General features: G+C 37.8%; 1 protein-coding gene across 2 annotated transcripts in view; it reads left to right on the forward strand.

The window, feature by feature from the left end:
* KIF20B (kinesin family member 20B) overlaps positions 1 to 23,539 on the forward strand; it is a 75,612-nt gene that overhangs the window by 15,702 nt on the left and 36,371 nt on the right. For both annotated transcript variants that reach the window (XM_043551431.1, XM_037904813.2), the window contains exons 7-19: positions 2,724 to 2,778; positions 3,601 to 3,795; positions 5,425 to 5,536; positions 6,107 to 6,178; positions 6,270 to 6,416; positions 7,646 to 7,808; positions 8,778 to 9,098; positions 9,909 to 10,048; positions 11,584 to 11,734; positions 12,834 to 13,059; positions 17,767 to 17,828; positions 19,662 to 19,781; positions 22,666 to 22,831. In XM_043551431.1, the coding sequence (XP_043407366.1) occupies positions 2,724 to 2,778; positions 3,601 to 3,795; positions 5,425 to 5,536; positions 6,107 to 6,178; positions 6,270 to 6,416; positions 7,646 to 7,808; positions 8,778 to 9,098; positions 9,909 to 10,048; positions 11,584 to 11,734; positions 12,834 to 13,059; positions 17,767 to 17,828; positions 19,662 to 19,781; positions 22,666 to 22,831 (1,930 nt within the window). The remainder of the gene's footprint in view (positions 1 to 2,723; positions 2,779 to 3,600; positions 3,796 to 5,424; positions 5,537 to 6,106; positions 6,179 to 6,269; positions 6,417 to 7,645; positions 7,809 to 8,777; positions 9,099 to 9,908; positions 10,049 to 11,583; positions 11,735 to 12,833; positions 13,060 to 17,766; positions 17,829 to 19,661; positions 19,782 to 22,665; positions 22,832 to 23,539) is intronic.

A 23,539-nucleotide genomic window follows, 5' to 3' on the forward strand; every position in this document is an offset into this window, starting at 1 on the left:
AATGGCATCTACCGTGATATAGAAACAAAATGTATAAAGTGCATGGAGCATCACAAATAAAAATGAAGAGGAGATGGGAAGTTGGGACTACTCGGAGGGGGTTGCCCTTTCTTTATAAAGGCAGATTGGAAAATTAACCCAAATAAATGCCAGGCTGTCTCTGGATATTCCAGTGGTGGTACTTTTGGTGAGGTGGAGCACATCTATTGTGTGATCTTTAACCTGAGTTAAAAGCAAAGTTTTCCAAAGGGAAGAAAGATGGCAGTAAAATCTCTTAAACGTGATTACAAACTTGGGTAAAGAGAGCACAGAAAATAATCAAAGATGTTTAAACTAAAACATTGATTAGGAGATGACAGGCAAGAATCTTAAGTTAAAAGAAAGTCCAACATATGGATTCTCAGAAGCTTCTTTTGGTTACACGATTCTAATAGTACAAGGCTGCTACTCTGTTTTGGACAGCTCTTTGATGGAGAGTAGTTGTCAATTTACATAGTGGCAGGCAGACTGGAGCTTCAACAACACTGCATTGACCATTATGGCTACAGTTATCACCACATGCTGGGACCAAAGGATTTACAGTGTCAGCATTGATCGCTTTTTTTTTCCTGATCCTGACTGATACCCTGACCAAACCAGATAAGGGAAAAAAGAAGAATCAAACAAATGATCCAGCTTCGATAAGTGTGTCCTAAGCTGTGTAGAACCTGCGCAGAGCCTGTGCAGATACAAAATTTGTATCCGCATCTGATCCACAAACATGTTCTGCAGATATCCACAGATTTCAGGGCTATAAAGATGTGAATGAAAGGTTCCTGTTCCCTCCATAACTCTTCTTATCTTAGGAGGCAAAAAGATCCACAAGAACTTGGTTTAGCCCAGGCAGGGCAAATCTAACCTTGCATCCTCTGCTATGACCAGCTTGGCAAACCAACAAGCAGTACCGTTTTGGTGCAGAGTTTTTTCTCCTGATGACAGCAATAATTTAAAACTTAGCCAGATGTCTTTCCAAAGCCAGAAAAGTAAAATCAGGAATGGCTAACTGAACTGTGTGCTGTAAGTTGCAGTTTAATTCCTGAATCCACAGATGCTGCATTACCCCCCCCCACCCCCCTCCACTTCAGTGTGCCTTTCCCTTATGAGACTGGATTAGATTTTTAACAGGACCTAAAACTGACTTCCTCAGCTGTGATATTTGAGACTGTCAAGCAAGCGTTTTCACCTTGAAACTATTCCTCCCTCAGTCCCTTGGATGGTATCTTCTGAGGACTAGCAATTAAGGAAACTTGATGCAAATGTGTCAGTAGGAAGGAAGGTTTGTTTCCTCCACTAGGCTTCTGGGTTGACTAGTATGGTGTCTGTCTATGGATACCAAACATTTTGGCTCTGGCAGTGGATTTAATTTCCCAGGTTTAATTAAACATCTTTTTTCCACCCTATGTATGATTATTGAGCCTTTGTGAAATGTGCAGCAATATCTGATATATTGTAAAGTTCCTGTGTAATAGCAGAGTAGAGGGAGATGTAAAATTACATCTATTAATAAAAATTCTCTGGAGTGTAGCCATTACATTTGGAGACAGTATTTAAGTGTAGATCTCTAATAAACTGAGACAGTTTATACAATACACACAGAGTAAGTGGAAAAATCTACATAATTTTAAACAAAATCTACTGCTTCGGAGCTGTTACTGAGAGGACAGGCACTCTCAAGATACCAGGTAAATTTTATAATAGGTGCTGACTGAAATATAGGCACCTAACAGATTATAAAAAGATGTCAGAAAAGTACATGTATGTTTTTGAATCTGGGTGGGGGAGCTGCTCATACGATAGAGGAAAGTATCAGACACAGGTTGGAGGAGAGAAAATAGAATAGACTGGGGAGAGATGGCTTGTAACCCATGCTTAGTGGTTGAAATCATGGCCCCACTGAAGTCAGTGGAAAAACTCCCATTTATGTCAGTGGGGCCAGGATTTTGCCCTGTGTGTATAAAGTTAAAAATCCTCTTTGCAGTTTTAGTGGTATAACCACTTGGCTTTTGTGGCTGTTGCATGAATCTGTTGATGAGATCTCAGCTTATCATGGGCACAGTTTCCATATAAAGAATCTCACTTTTAATCCAGGTTTTCTTTTGAAGGTACACTGTACTTGTGTTTATAGTTCTTGGTGGATGAATTCCATTTCTGCTATTTGCAGCCGTACTATGTGTGTTACCTTTACAAAACTGGATATTGGAAGTATACATAAACTTAAAAGTATTAGCAGTAGGAATTCCTCTTCCTTTGATTTACAAGTATAAGTTTAGCAAAAAATGGTACCCCATAGTCTTCAGAATCTTAAATTTTTTATTTCAGCTTGAAACAGACTTTAGCATTGTCTCTTAACCGCATATGTGGTGGTTACAATCATTTAGCTAAGCTCTTCAAGTGAGCATTTTAGTTTTGTTGCTGTTCCAAGCTTGTTAGTTTGACATGCAGCCCATCAGAAATTTGGAGATGTGGTTCTCTAGTTTTGTGACATTAACAGCCGCTGGAAACTTTGTGTGGCCAATAAACTTATGTTGGCATATCTTTGCTACAATTGACTAGCCTTTAGTGGAGCAGTAGTACTATGTTACAAAATTGATGGATTTAAATACCTAATATTATACCGACCATGACATAAGGACAGTGCATTTTAAAATTAATCTTTGTTCCTTCTTTTGTCCTTGTTTTTATAGGTAGACTCTCAAAACAGCATAAACAATCACAGCAAAACTTCAGAATTATTTGAAGGTATGTTCTATATTAAAACCACTTAATTTCCCCCCCACCTTCTTTTTTTAAGAGGCTGAGGGCCATTCTTTAGATCAGTGATTCACTTCGAGCCCAGATTTCTAGTAGTTGAAAGTGTTTGTCATTTGACAGCAATTGGGCTGTATATAGTTTCTTGTGCATGGGTCTCATGACACAAACTACTCCAATTGGTAGACTTGGCAGAGAGGCCAAAGATAAAGTTGGTATGAAGATTGCAGTACTCATCTAGGTCCGAATTAAGGCAGACTGCAGAGTAGGATGTGGCTGTGGCAGGGGGAACTTGCCCTGCTGGTGATGGTGGTATTTCTAGCGCTATCATCCTGTCAACTTTTATGAGCACTTAGAATAAATCTATTTAATTATAACTATTGGGAGGAATCCAAAATGAGCCCCATAGATATGTAGTCTATTCTCAATTTTTTTTAAAAGGGAAGATTTAAAAGTAGCATTAAATTGACAAGTATGTTCTAAAGAGTTCAAATATGTAATAAAACTTGTTTAAAACTTGGTTTTAAACCAATTATTGCCACTGAATAAGAGCAGGTGAGCTTCAGTGATTCTCATGATGATGTAACGTAGGTAGGTAGAGATTCCCAGTTGACCAAAAAATGTTGTTTGCTTATTGATCACAAAAGCTTCTTACTATTGTAAAGTCTGATCTGAATCAAAGTTCATATTTTGTGATATCTAATTTGTCATTACTGTGCTGAGATATGATGATTAACTTTTAACTCAAGTTATATTGCTTTAAAGGCTTCATTTGAGCAGAGCATTTGTGTAATTGAATAAATGTTTTGGCAGACTTGGAAGAACCCTTAAAAGAACCTGAACAACCTAACATGAGCATGGAAAGCTACATGAAATTTTCTGTTTGGGTTTCCTTTTGTGAGATTTACAACGAGTGCATTTATGACTTATTGCTCCCAGTGTCAAATGACAAGAAAAGAAGGGTGCTCCGTCTTGCTCAAGACGTCAAAGGCTGCTCTTATGTAAAAGGTAACTGAAATACCACTTATTATGCTGGTTATGATAACTTGTTTGAATTTCAGGTGTATTCATCCTGGTGCTAGTACTGAAGAATGTGAACTAGCTTTGTAGTAGGATAGGAATGTCTTTACCTTGTATTAAGCATGAGTAATCAGTTCTGAAAATAGCAATGTTTCCCAGTTTTCACTCCCCCAAATTTAAAGTGCTTGTGTATGTGTACATCTATACATGCACTTTATTAGGAGGTCTTCCACAATGTTCCCCTAATTTCCAGAGTGCACTTCTTAAGGTCCTGTATCCCATTCCCTAATTTTCCTTGTAGAAAATTCTTTTCCAAGTCCTGTTTTTTTCTAATACCATGAATGTTGGAAACCCAAAACTGAAGAAAGTTGTTTGGAATTCTTTTGTTAAAAACAAAAGACTCTATGTAAACCCAGAGACAGTCCTGCTTTTTGATAAGTATAGGAAGAGTCTCTTGCCATGATATATTTCTCTCTCTCTCTCTCTCGTGAAAGCTCAGCCTCACAATTATGATAGGCTTCCCTCAAGAAGGAAGCTATGTCTTCAGATTTCTCAGGCTACACTGGTCACAACTAGGCTGAATTATTCATGGAAATTCTACAAGGACTGTCTTGCTTGCTTCCACCCCAGCATAAGTTTTGAGACCTTATACTGGCAAATAGACCTAACCAGGTCCAGTTTAGAAGGCCCAATAAGGCTTTATTTGTGGGTGTTAAGTGTGGTGGTGGTGTGAGCTTTTTGTCATCCCCTTTGCAAAGTATAGATTCAGCCCCTAACAGTATGTCTATGCTGCAATTAAAATCCCATGGGTAGTCCATATCAGCTGACGCAGGCTACGAGTCAGTTTAACTGCAGTGTAAATGTTTGTGCTTGGGCTGGAACTTTGGCTCTAGGTCCCTGCGAGGTAGGAGGGTCTGCCCAAATGTCTACATTTCCGTTAAACAGCCTCTTAGCCCAAGCCCTCCAAGCCTAAGTTGGCTGGCCTGTGCCAGCTGCAGGTGTCTCATTGCAGTGTAGACTTACCCTAAAAAGTCCGTTAAACTGGTATACATACCACTTAGATACTTCCTATCTACTGAGATTCTAAACATGCATTTTATACAGGATCAGAAAGAAAGTCTTACAGCCATGTCTTAGTACATATCATTACACTGAGGACTACATAACCTCAAGAATACAAGGTTGCATAAATTAAACAAAAAACAAAATTTGATCTAACCTTCGATTTTTATTTATTTGTCACAGTCCAGCTTTGAGAGCTGTCTCTGGCTAATTTTATTGTATTTTTTTTCCATGTTTTTAGTTAACAAAAGTTACCATCTTAATATTGCTTGAAGTTCCCTTGTGGTGATTTCAGGTACAAACATTGTTGCGTTTATCAATATGGTTTTCATTATTTTGTAGACTCAAAGTACTGATCAATGGCTTTTTTTTCGGTAAGATCGATTCCATTGATCGCAAAGCGTTGTCAAGTGTGATTGCTAAAGCAATTGCTAAAGCAGAAATGCATGCCCTCATGGCAGTCTAAATGACAGTAGTATTCTAGTGCTAATCAAGATATATGTATTAAATAATGTGTGGCCCATTAAAGATGAAATCTTGTTGTTTCCTCTCCAGATCTGCAGTGGATTCAGATTTCTGATTCAAAAGAAGCTTTTAAACTTCTGAAGCTCGGGTTGAAGCACCAGAGTATTGCTTGCACAAAACTGAATACTTACTCCAGTAGAAGGTGAGAGAACCGTTATTGGTATTGTTCAATATAGGGTAGTAGAACACAAAAACCACGCTGGCCAATTTTTAAAATCTCTGTGGCGCTTGTGTTGAGGGGAGAGTCCAGACTTTTAGGTTCTGGATTTGACCTACTTTAATGGTGAACAAAAACTGCAATTTTTTTTGCTCAGATCTTTCAATAAGATTGACCTACATAAGAATTAAACACCTTTTGCTGAAATGCCTTCCTTGAAGATAAGACATTTAGCTGTTAAGTTTGTTTGCCTTTATATTCCAGTCTCATTTGGGGTTTGAAAAGTCCTCGGGCTTCTAATAATCAAGAGAGTGTTGGGTATGGGGATAGTCTACTACTTCGCCTGTTTGAGCAATTAAAAAAAGACTGCATTTTGGTCTCAAGCGTATATTCTCATAAACACACATTCAGGATGTTAAGGTAAATTTTCATGTCAAAGTATATCTTCAATCATGAATCTCTCCTCACACAGGCATTATGGAGACTAACGTATTTTGAATTTAAGTAGTGTTGAAATTAGACCAGTTTTTAAAAACTTGTATTTATATCTTTTAGTCACAGCATATTCACTGTTAAAATGTTAAAGATTGAAGATTCTGAAGCACCTAATGTAACACGAGTCAATGAGTAAGTGATTGTGTTTATTTCAAAGCTAACACTAATTTTGCTGACTTCAAAACACCTGAAAAGCAAAATAACTATTAATCTGTATTTTCAGATTGGCGCTCTGTGATCTTGCTGGCTCAGAAAGATGTACCAAGACGCGCAATGAAGGTGATAGATTGAAAGAGAGTGGAAATATTAACACTTCTCTACTGATTCTAGGCAAGTGCATCAATGCACTTAAGAACAGTCAACAGTCAAAGTAGGTGCTACTATAACTGTTAAATTTTTGTGCCTTTATAGAATAGCTAAAGGTACCTTTCTACAGCATGTAGCACAAATGTTAACTGTAGTTGTGGTAGAAAAAGCAGTTTGATAAATTTCCCAGACTCTTCAGCCCAAATGTGCAAAATTTCTGGGAAGTCTGATAAACACACTGAGTAGTTTTTTGAAAATGCATCAGTTAATACACTTTTCAGACATTTTGCTGTTCATTCTGATTATTCAAATTCCTACATATTTTGAAACTTGTTTAGTCTTCCATGACAAGTGACTGATTTATTTGTAAACCAAGCTTTGGGGCAGGAAACCCCTGCATTCTCCCCCAGCTGTACACTTGTCTGTAAAACATGCATCATCTGCTGGTGCTTGGATATTGGATGTCAGGACCAGCATTAAGGTACAGACCAGGCTGGTGAAGCACCAGAGGTTCTCAGCAGGGAAAGTGGATTGGGGGAGGACTGCATCTAGCAGTAAGTCAAATTCTAAGTAGAAAGGAGTTCTCAAACTTGGGACAGTGCAGAGAGCAGCTGTCCTTGGACAACTGTGGCTATAATTAATGGATATCTCTGGACACCATATCACATTGCAATGGTTTTACCTCAATCCATTACTCTTTTTCTAAAGGGCTAGCATAAAGCCTGTGTACCACTTAAGTGCCTCATACGCCCTCAAACTAGGGAGTAAGTGGTGCATAGGCCTCATGCTGGGTCTGCACAGGGTGACATTAAACTAGGAAGACACCATCAATTAGAAATTTAGCAAATTTTTTAAAAATGACAAACAAAAAATAGCTTTAGATGATACACCTACTCCTCAGCATCCTGCACTCTTGTGATTCTGTAATCTCACTCTTCTTTCTCTGCATGCTAACCCCCATTACTGTATGAGATCCACACAACCATACTACACAGGAGAAACAGTGAAACTAAATACAAAGTGCTGTCAAGTACATGTAGCCAACCAAGTGTCTTTCTCTACTTTTACAGTAATGTGAGAGCTACTAAAAATACCTGTATGAAGTAGTGTCGTTAGCAGTGTGATTGTTTACTATCATTCTAACAATTTTTTTAATGCTTAAATTTCGAAGACCTAATGTGGTCTGTTTTTATATGGTTAAAGAATCCAGGAATTGCAGATTGAAATGTTATGACTGAGGCTCTTTTTCCCTACTGAACTAGAATGTATCTAACTCTGGTATTATTTTTTTAGGCTGCAGCTGCACATACCATTCCGGGAAAGTAAACTAACTCACTTCCTTCAAGGCTTTTTCAGTGGAAAAGGGAAGGTATATATGATAGTAAACATCAGTCAGTGTGCTGCTGCATATGACGAAACCCTCAATGTGCTAAAGTTCTCCGCAATTGCCCAAAAAGTAAGTGCAGTATAACTTTGAAGATTTTTAAAATAAAACTACAAAGTTACATTATGGAGATAATTTAGCAGTTCCATATCTGTACCATTTAGACTTGCATGTAAAGTCTCTAAAATCCCTATCATACTTCAGTGATTTTTGAATTTTGTCTCTACGTTTGTCTCCTCTTGATCAAATTAAATGTTCTATAATCTTTCCTGGTTGAAATACTTCATAGTTTTGGGAAGGAAACATTTAAAAAATGAGTCTTTACAAAAAGCTGTTGTGATTATAATGCTCTCTTGGGCTCTGCCAGCTAGAAAACCATAATCCCTAGAAATTCCAAACTTCACACATATGGCTCATCCTATCTCTGACCTGCTACAGATATTTTTAAACATTCATATATTTAATGCAAGCGTCTCACCCTGTTCTCTTATTGATTGTAAGCTATTTGTTCTCAGTGAGCATATGGTGAGAAGTACATCAGTGTTTTTTCTTTTTTTTTCCCCCTCCTCCTTTAATTCCTCCAATCTCTGGGGGGAGTTGCTTACTCTCCAGCACTAACTGCAGTCTGAATCTGCAAAAGGGACAAGCTGCCTTTAGCTCCTGAGACAGTCTTCCACAGTTCTTGCCAAAATAACGTATCGGCAGTTCTTCTACATCAAAGGAATTAGCAACCCCATTCCTGAGGTGGTTTCGTCCCTCTAGCTAATTTCCAGTGCTTCATTCCAGGAGAGTTCAGGGTCTCAAAACAGTGCAGTTTCTGCATGATTCCTGCTCTTCTCTGCACTTCAAAAGTACTCCTGTTTTGTAGTGTGGCAGAAAATTTCAGGTGCGGTAACTGCAAGTGGACATTGCCAACAGAATGAAGTACAGCCCCCAGTTGCATGCTAAGTGATAGCCATGGCTGCAGGCTACCTCCATAAGTGCTTAGTGTTCTCTAAACCAGTGCCTAACAAATAATTGACAACCTCTTTCCCACAACAGATTTGTGTTCTAGACACTTCTAATGCTCCCCAACAGCAGTCATTTGTCCAGAAGTCTGCAAGAGAAGTGTCTCTCATAAATAATGCTGACACTAAAATGCAGGGAACAAGAAAAAGAGCCACTATACTTTGGGACAGGAGCCTGGAAGATGTGATAGAAGATGATGATGATTTAACTGTGGATAACAATGAGACACATGAGGAGCATGATATGGTGAAAGAGATGCTGGAGGAGGAGGAGGAGCAGGAGCATGACATGGCAAAAGAGATGCCAAATGAGGAGGAAGAAAATAAAGTAATTATTGGAAAAGAAGTATATCAGGTATGTACCTGGGATGCTTTCAGAGTCAATACAATATAACTTTTGATGGGTAGGGTTCATCCTTCCGATAATGTATTTGTGGGGGACTGAAGCATGCTGCCTGTTGCGGAAAGATGTGTAAAAATGGCTTTTTAAGTTCGGATTTGGTCATGATTTAGTTTGGTTGCACCCGTTACTGAAAGTCAATGTAAATAGACCTCTTCTCAATGTACCGTATGTACAGCATGGGCAAGCTGTGGACTTCAGTAATACAAAAAATCCTTTATGCCTATATTCTATGCATGCAAGATCTCTGGCAACAAACTTTCTTCTATGCTTCAGCATGCTTATCAATTTAATGTGGGACAGAACTAGATTTGGAAACCACTCTTGCTTTGGGTTGTATTCTGCTGTGCTATATTCTCCAACTAATGCTCCTTGAGAAACAATGTCTATTTTAAAAATATACTGTTTAAAACCGTAGATTTTAACCTTGTTTTGAACAGATAAATAATTCCAATCTTTCTTAGAAAAAGTTTTTCTAACAGTTGATATAATTGAACATGCTTGTTCTGTGTACATATGTATACAATATTGATGGTTTGCACTGGTACAGCAATTTACCAACATGTAATCTATCTACCAATCCTCCTGGTTTTTTTTTGATAATGGTAGCAGAATTGGACACAACGGTTGCTCTCATTTCAAAAAAAAAATCAACCAATATTCTCATCTTTTGAAGAACCTTTTATTCTTGGAGCAGTGATTACAAAATCTTTCTGTAAACATTCCTTTATAAAAACATTAAAAGGCTATTTGTGATCATTGTAGAGACTACTAAATATAATAGAACACTTGAAAAGCAAGCTGATCAATGAGAGAAAAGATAAGTTACTCCTGGAATTAAAAATTCGTGAAGAAGTCACACAAGAATTTACTCAGTATTTTGCTCAACGGGAAACAGATTTCAGGTAAGTTAACTGTTGCTTAGGTTTCTTTATAGTCTTCTAGTTGTAGGTAGTTTACACTGTTCTGGAACTCAGTCTTTTAACCTTAACCTGTAGATGGTAAATATTTGTATCTTTTACAGTTGCAGGTAAAATGAAATAATAACGTAAAAGCCAAATACTTAATGTTGGAAGTTTAACATACCTGCTCCCCCGCTCCACCCTGTGCAGACACTTATTCCAGTGTCTAATATAAGTGACTCTTTAGCTTTAAACCCCTTCTCAAACATGTCAAACTGAAAAAGTTACTCCTTTTAACTGGAATAAATGCTTATACAAGCATATCCCACTGTGTATCTGTTCATATTCATACCTCTACTTATAACAAACTTTCCTGTATATACAAGGCTTCATTTAATAAAAAAAAAAAAAAAAAAAAAGGCAGCTAAACAGCCTTCTGTTTCATGAGGTCAATTTTGTTTGCTTTTTCACTATACCAAATGGATGGATTTGGTCAAATTTAAGTTGAGTTCTTCTCCCCCTCACCTCCCTTAGAAATTACATTGGTTAAGATTCTTTGTAAAAGAAAGAAGACTTACAAATTCTTTTTGACTGCTCTGGTCTTTCCCCTCAGATTTCTTACTCTGAAGTCCTTTTACCTTCCAAAGCTAGTTCAAACCCCATACCCAAGTTGTGTCATTAACAACTTACCGTGAAAGCAACATGTATTGTATATAAACTTCACATTAAACAAAAATAAAAAACCCAGAGTTCTGTATTGACTGACTTAAACCATTGAAAGACGAGAACACTGAAAGACAAATGACAATTCTGAAGTCCCAACATCTCTCAAGCTACCAAGGCAAAAATCAGTGTCCTCTTGTTGGGAAGATGATGCATATGTTTTCAGTGGCTTTAGCCATAAAGTTCTAGCTATAGTTGCCTGTTGCACTGTCTACTAAAATTACAGGAAGAAAACCTGTTGCAAATGTACTCTAGTTGATGATGGTCCAATATAAATGCTTTCCAGAACAATAAAATGTTTCAATTCTAGAAGTCTTGAACTAAGTAATAAGACTTTGACATGATTTGGGATAGACTTTGGACATCTGTAAATTCCAATCCCTGTATCAACTGCAGATATGTTCCGTGCAAGAGGAGGACATAGGAGCGCACTACCATGCTATAAGTAGTTTTGGTATGTGAGGCTCAAAAGCTGCTTGAATGGAAATCCTGATGAAACACATACACAAACTTAGTGTACAGCTTACCTTTAGTAAGATGCACAATTCAGACAACCTTGTGAAATCCTTGATCTGTAGAAATATTTTTCATAATTTTTAGTTACTGAACTCTTTCTGAAGACAAGGCTAATATACACTTGTGAAGTTTGTTAGAAAGAGCAGCTGTAACTTAAAATTAACCCAGTTCACAAAATGAACAAGCATGGGAGAATACCCAGGTTCTAACTAGTCAGTGTCAGAGACGCGCTATTATTCTTTTGTTTGTTTAAAAAAAAAAAAAAAGTAATTTCTAGTGTTAGAACTCTTTGAATACAGGCAATGTCTTTCTCATGAACGAGAGTTGCTGGAAAAAGCTTCTGAACAACGCTTGGAAATCTACAAGGATTTGGTAAATGAATGTGCCAAAAACCTGGATGAAGAACAGGAGATAAAGGATTCCCATTGTAATGAAAGAGCTGGAATGCTGGTAATTTTCCCCCTACATATTGTTGAAGAATCTGGCTTTGTACTATTACCTAACCTACCGTTAAGGGATGAGCACTTCTCATGGTTGGGTATTAATGTAAACTGACTCCAGATGCCAAGGAATTGATGTAGTGTGACATCAAGAATCCTTGTTCCAAGAAGGGTAGACCTTATTTCTTATTAAATTAGATGTCATTACCTTTTAGCTTGTCATTAAAGAACTCTCAACAAGATCTATTTTGGGCATTTTTCAAGGGATGAAAATTTAGATGTGTACTATAAGATGACAAGTAAGTAGTTCAGGTTCTCAAATTTGGGCTTTGTGTGCTAAAAAGATGGATGCACTTATAGTAGAATCTAATATAAATTTAACTTTTTGTTTAACTTCAGTGATGTATCTATTCCAGGTGACTTTAGGCTCCTATAAACATATTCAGTGAGAGGAGCCTAAACATCTTTTCAAAAAGGAGTTGTGTGCACATCTCAAGCAATGGGAGTAGCATATACATCTAAGGCATAATTAGGCCCTGGTGCTTGTTTTTGGCACAAGACAGGATATTGCAGCTTTGTCATCCTATTTTAACCTCTACTTCCCCTTGTTCTTCATCTTAATTTTAAAAAAGCTGCATCTTTAACTCTCCTATTTTACCTTTACAAAAATATATTTCCAGACACTAGTAAATAACAATTCAGAAATTGACACAGACTGTTTACTTGGTGTGTGTTTATACTCCACATTCTCCCAACTCAAGATAAAATACTTTGTGGTTTATGGGCAAAATTCTGCTGTTACTTGGGTTTATATCCATATAATAGAGAAAATTTTACCCTTGTTTGTAAGTGCTGTAAAAAAAGAGAGAGGCAGATATTATCCCCATAGTGCAAGATGGCATCAGTCAGGATTAAAATCTGGGAATTCCTAGGTTTTATCCTTCCCTTTCTTGGACAAATTCATCAAGTTGTTCAACTGTCCATAGAAAAGATGTCTATACTAAGATTTGTCTAAGAGAATTTAGAATTCTCTTATAGCTGATACAAGCTATTTTAGCAATTTAGGCCATTGCTAAATAACCATAAAGCATTTTTCACTTCCTTTCTAGGAAGGAGGCAATAATGTAGCTCCTGAGAACTGTATTGATCTTGAGGGCATTATTAATTTTCTGCAAGATGATGTCACTGATATTAAGAAGCAGGCAGAAGAAGCTCACAGGTATATTGTATCCCTAGAAGACCCACAGGAAGCTATTGCTTGGCTTGAACAAAAACTGGGAGAAGTTACTGTTGAGCTAAGTAAAACCAAAGAAGAGCTGACACAGAGAACTAAAGGTGAGTGGGGTAAAAGAAGACTGATTCTGAACTAATGCCGACTTAGAAAATGTGTTAAAATTCTAATGAATTAAGTGGACTGGATATCTTAACCTGCTTAAGTTTAATATTTACTACAAAGTATTTACCATCTGCTCATAATGTGATCTTTCTAGTTGATCAAATTGGATGTTACCTTTATTTTTATTTTATTTTAAGCTCAACTAAACCACCAATCTTATTTAAAAATTATAGAACAGTTCAGTTATTACTTAATTTGAAAAGATGCAGCCTTATTCAAGTTAAAATGTCATCTTCTAACTTTAGGATGATTTTTTAATTGACTCTTATTGATTTTACATTCTTAAGAGCATGCACAGCATATATTCTAATAACTGAAATTACTGTATTTTACAGGTAACCTTTCACTGAAGTTTGATCTCGCAAGAGAACTAGTGCCTTGCAATATAACTATAGTAGAATTCTCAAAGTATGAATCCAGTTGCATAGACTTTTACTCCAGAAAATCTAGTGGGTTTTAAATTTATCACATTGAGTTTTTTTCAACTTGTCATTAAAGTAATTACTTGATCACAATATATTTGAGGGGATTTTTGTCTTCTCTGAAATGGGCTCTAATTTTAGTCTGAATGGAAAAAAATTACTCAACCCCCCCAAAAAGGCAGCTTAAGTACATGCCTGCTGTTGGGGAAACAAAACTGTCTAAAGTTTTAGAGGAAAAATGGTAATGGGTGGAGTGACTGGCTAGTGGGTGGAATCAACTCACTGAATGCTGAAGACATGGAGTTTATAAACTATTAGGGGGGAATTGATTTTGCTAAATTCTAGAAACTTCTGGAATGTATGTAGGGCATATATTAACGATAAATCTAGTTAGCTTATCTTTCAGTTCTTAGTGTGAATTCACTACTTTCTCATTCTAACTAGTAAATATGAAAGCTGTTGATTATATGCTGGAAACAATGATTAATATTTAATGATTACTAGATATCAGTGTGTGAACTACTAATTCAACATGCCTAAAGTTGAAAGTGATTGGAAACACATGATTACTTAGCCATAAACAATGCAAATAGTATTCTTCAAAATAAAACATTTGAAACAAATACCTGTCAGCAAGTATGTCTGTAACAATACAGACAACAAAAAAATTTCAGGAAATGTTTTTGACAAATAGGTTCCTTACTAGGCATATTAATACAGAACTCATGAGTAATAATTCAGTTAAACTATAATACAGAACCATATTTCCCGCACCCCTCAGAAGCAGTGCAAAGGCTTGATGGAGTCAGGGTTAATGGAGGAGCTGAGGGAGAGAGAAGTAAATTGCTGGGAAGGAGTCTGGGTGCTAACTTGAAAGGTTGTTGAGTATGGGTGGGAAAAATATGGCACTGATTTTTTTTGAGGGGGCGGGAGGGATTGTTAAGGAACATTTTCATGCAGACCCTGGCTGACCCCTAGCCTGTCCCATTCAGTCAGGCACATCTGCCCTGTCCCCATGTGTTCCTGCACCCTCATGTGTCCTTGCACTCCCTGTCGATGTGTCCCTCCACCTCCACTCTCACCCCCGCCCCTATGTAGCTCTGCACCCCTTCCCATTACCATGTAGTCCTATACCTCCCTCCCCCCATATGGCCCTGTGCCTTCACTCCCATTCAGCTCCTGCCCCAGTCTGTCCTCTCCCACTAGCCCTTATGAGCCCCTGTCTGACCCCCAGCACCCCACGCTGTCTGTCTCCCCATAGCTCCTGCCCCGGCCCACTGCGAAGAAGGCAAGCTCTTCCTCTTCCCTCGCTGGCTAGGAGCTGCTGCTTTTTTCTATTGCCATAGCTCCCTCTGATGGGCAAAAGGCAGAACTGCAGCAACACTTCAGCAGAAGGGGTTTTTCTGTGCAAAAAATTTAGTGTGCAGCTCATTAATTATGCATGCGCAGTAGCACAGAATTCCCCCCAGAGTATAATAATGGCTACAAGCATACCGCAAAAAGAACTAAGTAGACTACACCCTATTAATTCTGTGTCTGAAAAGAAAATCATAGAATATTGTGTCCAAGTTGCTGAAGATGCTATCCATGATACAGAGGAAGTACTTAGTACTCTGCCACTTGCTCAGACGACTAAAATGAAAACTCAGAGGAGGTGCAATCCTCCTAAACTGATGACCGATGCTAGTTCAGCACCATATCTAAAACTTGCTAATGTAACACTTGGCACAGTCGTAAAGCATCTTGTGGAACTTCAGTTTTTTCTTTTTGCAACAATCAATTTCTTGGTTGGTTGGCTGGAGGTTGTGTTTACATATGAATGCCCCGTCCAGGATGCTACCTGATGTACTGGGGTTTCACTGAGCCTGGCTGCTCCACTAGCCTGGGCTCCGTCTCCCTGTTTTGCTGAATCAGGCTCTCCAGCCTCGAGCAGCGCACGTGCGCGCGCGCACGCACACAGGTAGGGACACACCAGCTGTAGAATTGCAGAGTCTGCAAGCAGCTCTCCATGGGAAGATTTAGCTAGGAAATCCCCCAGCACTCGAGTGCGGCTTCCCCCTGAAAAGTACACCCAAAATAATAGTCTTGTGCTGTAGAGAAATCTATACAATAGAAGCTCATAAATTCGCCCCCTCCCTCAATGTGGAGGAATATATATGCACAACTTCTTCCCCCCCCCCCCCATTATAAATTTCACAAACTGGGTTTTATAACAAATAAACAAGTTTATTAACTATAAAAGATAGATTTTTTAAGTGATTTAGAAGGGATAGCAAACAGGACAAAGCAGATTACTGAGCAAATAAAACAAAACATGCAAACTAGACTTAATACACTCAAGAAACAAGTTACAAAATGTAATTTCTCACCCTAAATGTTTTTAGGCAAGTTGCAGAGTTTCTGTAGCTTAGAGTTCCAATTATTTCTCTTTGCAGACTAGACTCCTGTCTTAGTCTGGACTAAGCCCTTGCCTTTCCATCAGCTCAGCTCTTTTGTTTCTTGAGGTACTTTCAACTGTCTGTCTTCTTGGGCAGGAAAGCAATGGAGAAGAGTTCTGTTTGTCTTACTCCTCAGCCTTAAATAGAATTTACATGAGGCAGGAAGCCTTTGTTTCCAGTGGAAAAGAACCAGCAGTGTCCAAGGTGGTACGTTTTACTAGGTGACATTATTACTTGACCTTGCAGTGTCAAAGCAACCATGAAACCAGGTTTATTTGCAATGTCCACAGGAAGAATTCCCCGAAGATGGGGGATCCCCATCTTCGAAGACTCATTGTCTTTTTCCTAATGGCCTAATAAGGCTGTTTGCTTACTGTCTGGTGGGCGTCTCCAAGTATAACCACAGTTGTAATTGTTACATAGTCAATATTCCTAACTCCAGATACAGAAATGATACGTGCATACAAATTGGATAATCACATCCAGTAAATCATAACCTTTCCAATAATACCTTGCATGAGCCATCTTCCATAAAATAGATCTTAATTATGCCATATATATATATATACAATAAGCATATTTCTATAAAGAATGTGGCGAGTGATATGTAAACCCTGACATGACGCACCTTCCCACTAACACTCAGAACTTTCAGGAGGACTTTCTACTTTTACCTCCAACTACTGTAAATTCTAAATCTTGCAATGAGAATCAAGAGGACTCTATCAGCATAGAATAGCATTTTTTTCCAAATAGGCTCACTCTGCAGAGGCATTAAACGTTAAAAACCAAAAAGGCTACATTGTAAACTTAAAAAAAAAAAAAAAATGGAATCACACTAAGGAGGGAGGAGATTGGAGAAGTTTTATAAAAACCTTTCCATTGTTTAGTCAACCTGATCAATCAAGATAGAAAAGCTGAGCTGTGAGGAAGAGGGTGAAAAGACTTTGGTTTTAATATTGAGGTGGTTCTTTCTCTTACAACATTTTAAAATTGTGGATTCAGATATCTGCCCTAAAATCTCTGCTTGTGAAGGAGTTTGTGTTCCTGTTGGTTGCATCAAAATAGAGAAAATACGTGAAAATTTATAACTTTGTCCTTAAAAAGGGGTGTGGGGAGGGGATAACAAAAACCTCCATTCCTGTCTAGCTTGCACCAGCATTGGTCATGTATTTGCAGCACACCTGGAATGATTGAAACTTTCCTAACAGGTTAGAGGCTGGAAAAACAAATAAGCAAGCAAATCAGTATCTCAGGACACACGAGTAGTGGGCTTATCTAAGCTGACTCCAGACTCTATTATTGTGACCTATTTCCGGAACTGAAAGGGGTGGGTGTGTGTGTGTGAGAGAGAGACATACATCTGGATTTCCTTCACTTACCCACTTGTGGGCTTGGTGGCCTTTTTCTTGGCGGAGGGGTAGCTTTCCTATATTGGGAGTGGAAAACATCACAGTCCTCGTTAATGTATTAAGGTCTCTAATATTAAAGTTATTGTTCTGAGCAGGCTTACAGGAAGAAGCCACTCTTTTTTGCTTAAAGTGCAATTATTTGGATCATTTTGGTTGAAATATATGCATTTATTTTTCCAAACTATTTAAATTACTCCTTTGAAAATCAAAAAATATTTTCGACTGCTAAATCAAACTGGGGGGAATAGTCTCAATGTATCTCAAATATTGGCAAATGACTAAAACCTTATTATAGAAAGACTTTGCCAATTTACTGAATGAACTACTAGTTTGCAATCTATGTAATGCAAACCAGTTTCTCTATTTGATTACAGAGATTGAAATGCAAGTGATTAAATTAAGTGAATCTGCTCAACAACTTGAAGAAGCTACTGAGGTAACTCTTTAAGAGAAATTCACTGAAACTTATATCTGCTTTAATTATTCATACAAAATTACAATAGCTTAATGTCTAATTTCATAGTGTGCTTAACTGAATAGACCTAGCACTATTATGGTTTGCACTCAAACACACAATGAAAAACAAATGATTTGGAGTCATGTTATAATTAGGGCTTTCAAGAGATTAAAAAATTTAATCACAATTAATTGCATTGTTAGACAATAATATAATCCTATTTATGAAAACATCCAAAAATATTTATTACATTTTCAAATATATTGATTTCAATTACAACACAATACAAAGTGTACAGTGCTCACTTTATATTTATTTTGGATTACAAGTATTTGCATTGTGAAAAATATATATATTTTTCAATTTCACCTAATATAAGTACTGTAGTGCAATCTCTTTATCATGAAAGTTGAACTTACAAATGCAGAATTATGTACAAAAAAACCTGCATTCAGAAATAAAACAATTTAAAATTTTAGAGCCTACAGGACCACTCAGTCCTACCTTTTTGTTCAGCCAATCGCTCAAACAAACTTTGTTTACATTTGTAGGAGATAATGCTGCCTGCTTCTTGTTTACAGTGTCACCTGAGAGTGAGAATAGGCTTTCTCATGGCACTGTTGTAACTAGTGTTGCAAGATATTTATGTGCCAGATGCGCTAAAAATTCATCTGTCCCTTCATTCTTCAACTACCATTCCAGGGGACATGCATCCACGCGGATAACTGGTTCTGCTCGTTAACCATCCAAAGCAGTGTGGATCGACGCATGTTCATTTTCATTATCTGAGTCAGATGCCACCAGCAGAAGGTTGATTTTCTTTTTTTGGTGGTTCAGGTTCTGTAGTTTCCACAAAGGAGTGTTGCTCTTTTGAGACTTCTGAAAGCATGCTCCACACCTCGTCCCTCTCAGATTTTGTAAGGCAGTTCAGATTCTTAAACCTTGGGTTGAGTTCTGTAGCTATCTTTAGAAATTTCACATTGGTACCTTATTTGCGTTTTGTCAGATCTGCAGTGGAAGTGTTCTTAAAATGAACAACATGTGCTGGGTCATCATCCGAGATTGCTATAACATGAAATATATGGGCAGAATGCAGGGAAAAACAGAGCCGGAGATCTACAATTCTCCCCCAAGGAGTTGTCACAAATTAACACATTATATTTGTAACGAGCATCAGGAAGCATGACCTCTGGAATGGTGGCCAAAGCATGAAGGGGCGTATGAAGGTTTAACGTGTCTCACACGTAAATACCTTGCAATGCTGGCTACAAGAGTGCCATGCAAAAGCGTTCTTGTTTTCTGGTGACATTGTAAATAAGAAGGCGGCAGCATTATCTCCTTTAAATTTAAAGAAACTTATTTGTCTTAGCGATTGGCTGAACAAGAAGTTGGACTGAGTGAACTTGTAGGCTCTGATGTTTTACATTGTGTTGTTTTTGAGTGCAGTTATGTAACAAAAAGTCTACATTTGTAAATTGCACTTTCACGACAAAGATTGCACTATGGTACTTGTTTGAGGTTAATTTAAAAATACTATTTTTTACAGTGCAAATATTTTTAATAAAAATAATATACTTTGATTTCAGTTAAAACACAAAATACAATATATGAAAATGTAGAAGAACATCCAAAATGTTTAATAAATTTCAATTGGTATTCTGTTGTTTAACAGTGTGATTTAAAAACTGCATTTAATCATGATTAATTTTTGAGTTAATCATGTGAGTTAACTGTGATTAATCGACAGCCCGAGTTACAATGCGTTCCTGTTATCTAAAAGCTAGTAAAAATGTAACTTTTCTCATCTCAAAGAAAATGACGACACAGAATAAGCGGATTCAAGAGCTAATAAACATTGTGGAGCAAAAAGATGATGTTATAAGTAGACTAAAGGACCTAATATCCCATTTAGAAACTACAGTAAAAGACTACGTAAGTTTTCGGCTCTTCATTTCTTAAAATGTACAAAACTTACTTTGACTTTTTTAATGCTCGTAATAACTGGTTAAAAGATGGGAAACAGGGTAGGAAAAAATGATCAGCCCTCAAAATGGAGAGCGGTAAATAGCGATGTCCCCCAAGGATCTGTAGTGGGCCCAGTGCTATTCAACATATCCATAAAGTGTCTGGAGAAAGGAGGACAAACAGCGAGGTGGCAATGTTTGCAGACATTTTTTTTTACTCAAGATAGTTAACTCTTCACAGTCTGCTTTGGACTTACAAAGGGATCTCACAAAACTGGGTGATTGGGCACCAAAATGGCAGATAAAATTCAGTGTTGATAAATGTACAGTAATGCATGCTGGAAAACATAATCCTAACTACAAAATGATGGGATCTAAATTAGCTCTTACCACTCAGGAAAGAAATCTAGGAGTCACTGAGCAGATGTTTTCAATGTCCAGCGGCAGTCATAAAAGCTGACAGTCTTAGGAGCCATTAGGAAAGGGATAGATAAGACGGTAAATATCCTAATGCCACTATATAAATCCATGAATACTGAGTGCAGTTCTGGTTGCCCAATCCTAAAAAAGATGTATTGGAAATGGAAAATGTACAGAGAAGGGCAACAAAAATGATGAGGGGTATGGAAGAGCTTTCATATCAGGAGAGATGAAAAAGATTGGGACTGTTCAGTTTAGAAAAAAGACAAATAAGAGGGGATATGATAGAGGTCAATAAAATTACAAATGGTATGGAGAAAGTGAGTAGTGAAGTTATTTACCCCTTCACATAACACACAAACCAAGCACCCAGTGAAAGTAATAAGCGATAAGCTTAAAACAAAAGGAAGTATTTCTTCACACAACGTAGAGTCAATTTATGGAACTTGTTACCAGGGGATGTTATGAAGGCCAAAAGTATAACTGGCTTCAAAACAGAACTACATAAGTTCATAGAGGATAGGTCCATCAACGGCTATTAGCCAAGATGGTCAAGGGAAAGGTCTGTGGAGTGGCCATTTTATTTGGGAGACTGAATCTATAGTTGAAGATGGAAAGAAGTTGTGGGCAGGAGGCTAGAGTTATGACATGAAAGTCAGAATAAATGGGAGACTGAAATGAAGAAATAAAGCCTTGGGAGGGGAGGGGGAGCAGTAGATTATTTAAAGGAGACTTTTCGGTGAGCAATTCAGAGGAGAAAGCACATAGCAGGAAATGAGTTGGAGACAGACAGAAAGCAGTAGCCCCCAACACCATCTCCGTGGTTCTTTTTGATTATGGTGTGGAGGAGAAGGAACAGTAATAGACATTGTTGCACTGTGAGCTAAGTTTCAGTGGGGGCATGAAGGTGGAGGAAGCCGGAGAAGAGAGGTCAGAAATATTTGGAGACAAAGCAGGTATTCAAGAGCTATCCTGATCACCATCCAGTCATTCTTTTCTTCCCTGCCTCTGACATGGTTGACTGACTTAGTAGCGATGTACAATGGTTGTAACCACTGAAAACCTTTGGGATGGTATGGGCCTATAAGTATATTGGTGGTAGTGACTTAGTGTGTGCATCAAAGTCCAGTAAGTGTCAACTAGCCTGAAACAATCTTCTAGAGAAATACCATTTGCATGTAAAAATGATCTTATGTTTGCAGCTATGCATCCACTTTTTCTACAATAAATCCACACTGATTTATTCCATACGGTACATTAGGGGATGCAAATTAACATTGACTTATCTTATTCCTGTCTTTCAGTTTGTCAGTAGTGCAACCACTTTTGAGGGCTATACCTATACTCCAAAACTTCTTAAGATTACACAAGATATGGCTCCTGTCATTTCCTCATTCTCCAATTAATTTCCCCAAAGCGAACTGTCCATACCATGCTTTCACACCTGACAAATCTCCAGGTGTAGAACTACAAAAAATCCAGAAAGAACAAACCTTTAACTCTGTCCACCTGTCTTATTTAATAACATGGTAGTGCAGTGATTTTCAGACTTTTGTACTGGGGACCCCTTTCAGATAGCAAGCCTCTGAGTGTGCCTGCCCACCCCCTTATAAATTAAAAACACTTTAATCTATTTTACACCATTATAAATGCTGGAGGCAAAGCGGGGTTTGGGGTGGAGGCTGACAGCTTATGACCCCCCACATCATAACCTTGCGACCCCCTGAGGGGTCCCGAACCCCAGTTTGAGAACCCCTGTGGTAGTGTGATGATGAAGTGCTATAACCACATGGCGTTTTTAATAGATGTGTTGTGCTGTCTTATCTATCTGGCCAGCCTGGTCCTGTGCATGCAAAAACCTTAATCTTAATATTTTGGTCAAATTTATAGTCCATAGCAGAAATCAAAGCATTTGCCAACCTATCCTTTGGGCTTACTATTTATCATGGGCACTTCTAACCTAATTAGAAAGTACATCAAGTAGTGTTGATGGTAGGAAGAGTTAAGGCTGTTACTAAGAACTTTCACTTTTGAGAAGATGAGAAAAAGTGTAAAAAATTTTTGGAAAAGTCACCCAAATGCTTTCCGTAGGCAGTAACAGTTTCTGTAGCTTTTGACACACATTACTGTTCTCTTGATGGAATACATAATCCCTCTGACTCATGCACATTATCTGTATTAGTGCTTTTTCTTTTCTTCCCCGTTGTGCTGTGTTCTATACTCCAAAGCATTGTACACCTCTTTATTGCCCACAGAAAAAGCAATTTATAGCTGACTTTTTTTCTGCCCAACAAAAATCCTTGTAGGAAGATGTTATATGGCTATTTGTCTAATTTTTTTGTTTTCATATTCAGCTGAGATTTATTGTTTGTAACATGTTGGCTGCTTGTTTTGTATAATGGCACGTGGTAACTAATTTTATTTAAATGTAGGACAACACTGTAACTACTATTAAAAGACACATGGCAAAGGAGAACAGCAATGGGAAAATAGAAGGCACTCAGTCTAGTGAAAGTGTGAAGCATGTGTTGGATGTAGGAAGAAAACGCTGTTTTGAAAGTAAGCCTACTCAAGAGGAAGAGCCACCTACAAAGAAAGGTACCATTTCTACTGCAGCCGAACAGGGAGCCTTCCGAAAAAATCTGATTCCAATGCCAGAACAAAAGCAAAAACTCACAATTCGTAAACTTTATCGTCTGAGGAGAAGAAAGTCAGCAACATTAAATGCTAAATGGAAGTAACTGTTTATTTTCATTGTCTTGTGTGTTGCCTCTAAATTCTTAAAATAAAAACTGCTTTTAGATGTCTTGCTTCCCCTTTGCTATGTCTGCTAATACATTTGCAAATTCTGATGCAGAAAAGATATTTCTGTTAAAGTGGACTTTGCCTACAACTGGCATGTTTAACTACTGTTTTTTCTGCCAAGCTTGCTGTTAACCTTCTTAAACATTCTTACCATTTTCCTGCCTGAGCTCTTTTTAGAACTGTCTGAAGAAGTGTCAGTGCGGTCTATGATTTATTCTGTCATATTGTATGTAGATGCTGTACACACTTCGGTGCAAGGTGTTTCATTAGATCAGTGTATAGAAACATGTAAATGCTGCATGCTAAAACCTATATATAATACGCAAAGCTGACAATGGTAAAACTCAAATTCATTTTGGGATCTAGTGTTTCTCATAAACCTCTCTTTACTGGTAGAAACTGCATTAAGTAGGCATTCTAGTCATGTATGGCATGCGTCTACATAGCTGTTCAGTGTCTGCAGCTTTGAAATCTCCCTGCTCTCATTGCTTGAACTGTGAG

The sequence above is a fragment of the Chelonia mydas genome, chromosome 7 (genome assembly GCF_015237465.2).
Source record: "Chelonia mydas isolate rCheMyd1 chromosome 7, rCheMyd1.pri.v2, whole genome shotgun sequence".
Taxonomy (NCBI): domain Eukaryota; kingdom Metazoa; phylum Chordata; order Testudines; family Cheloniidae; genus Chelonia; species Chelonia mydas.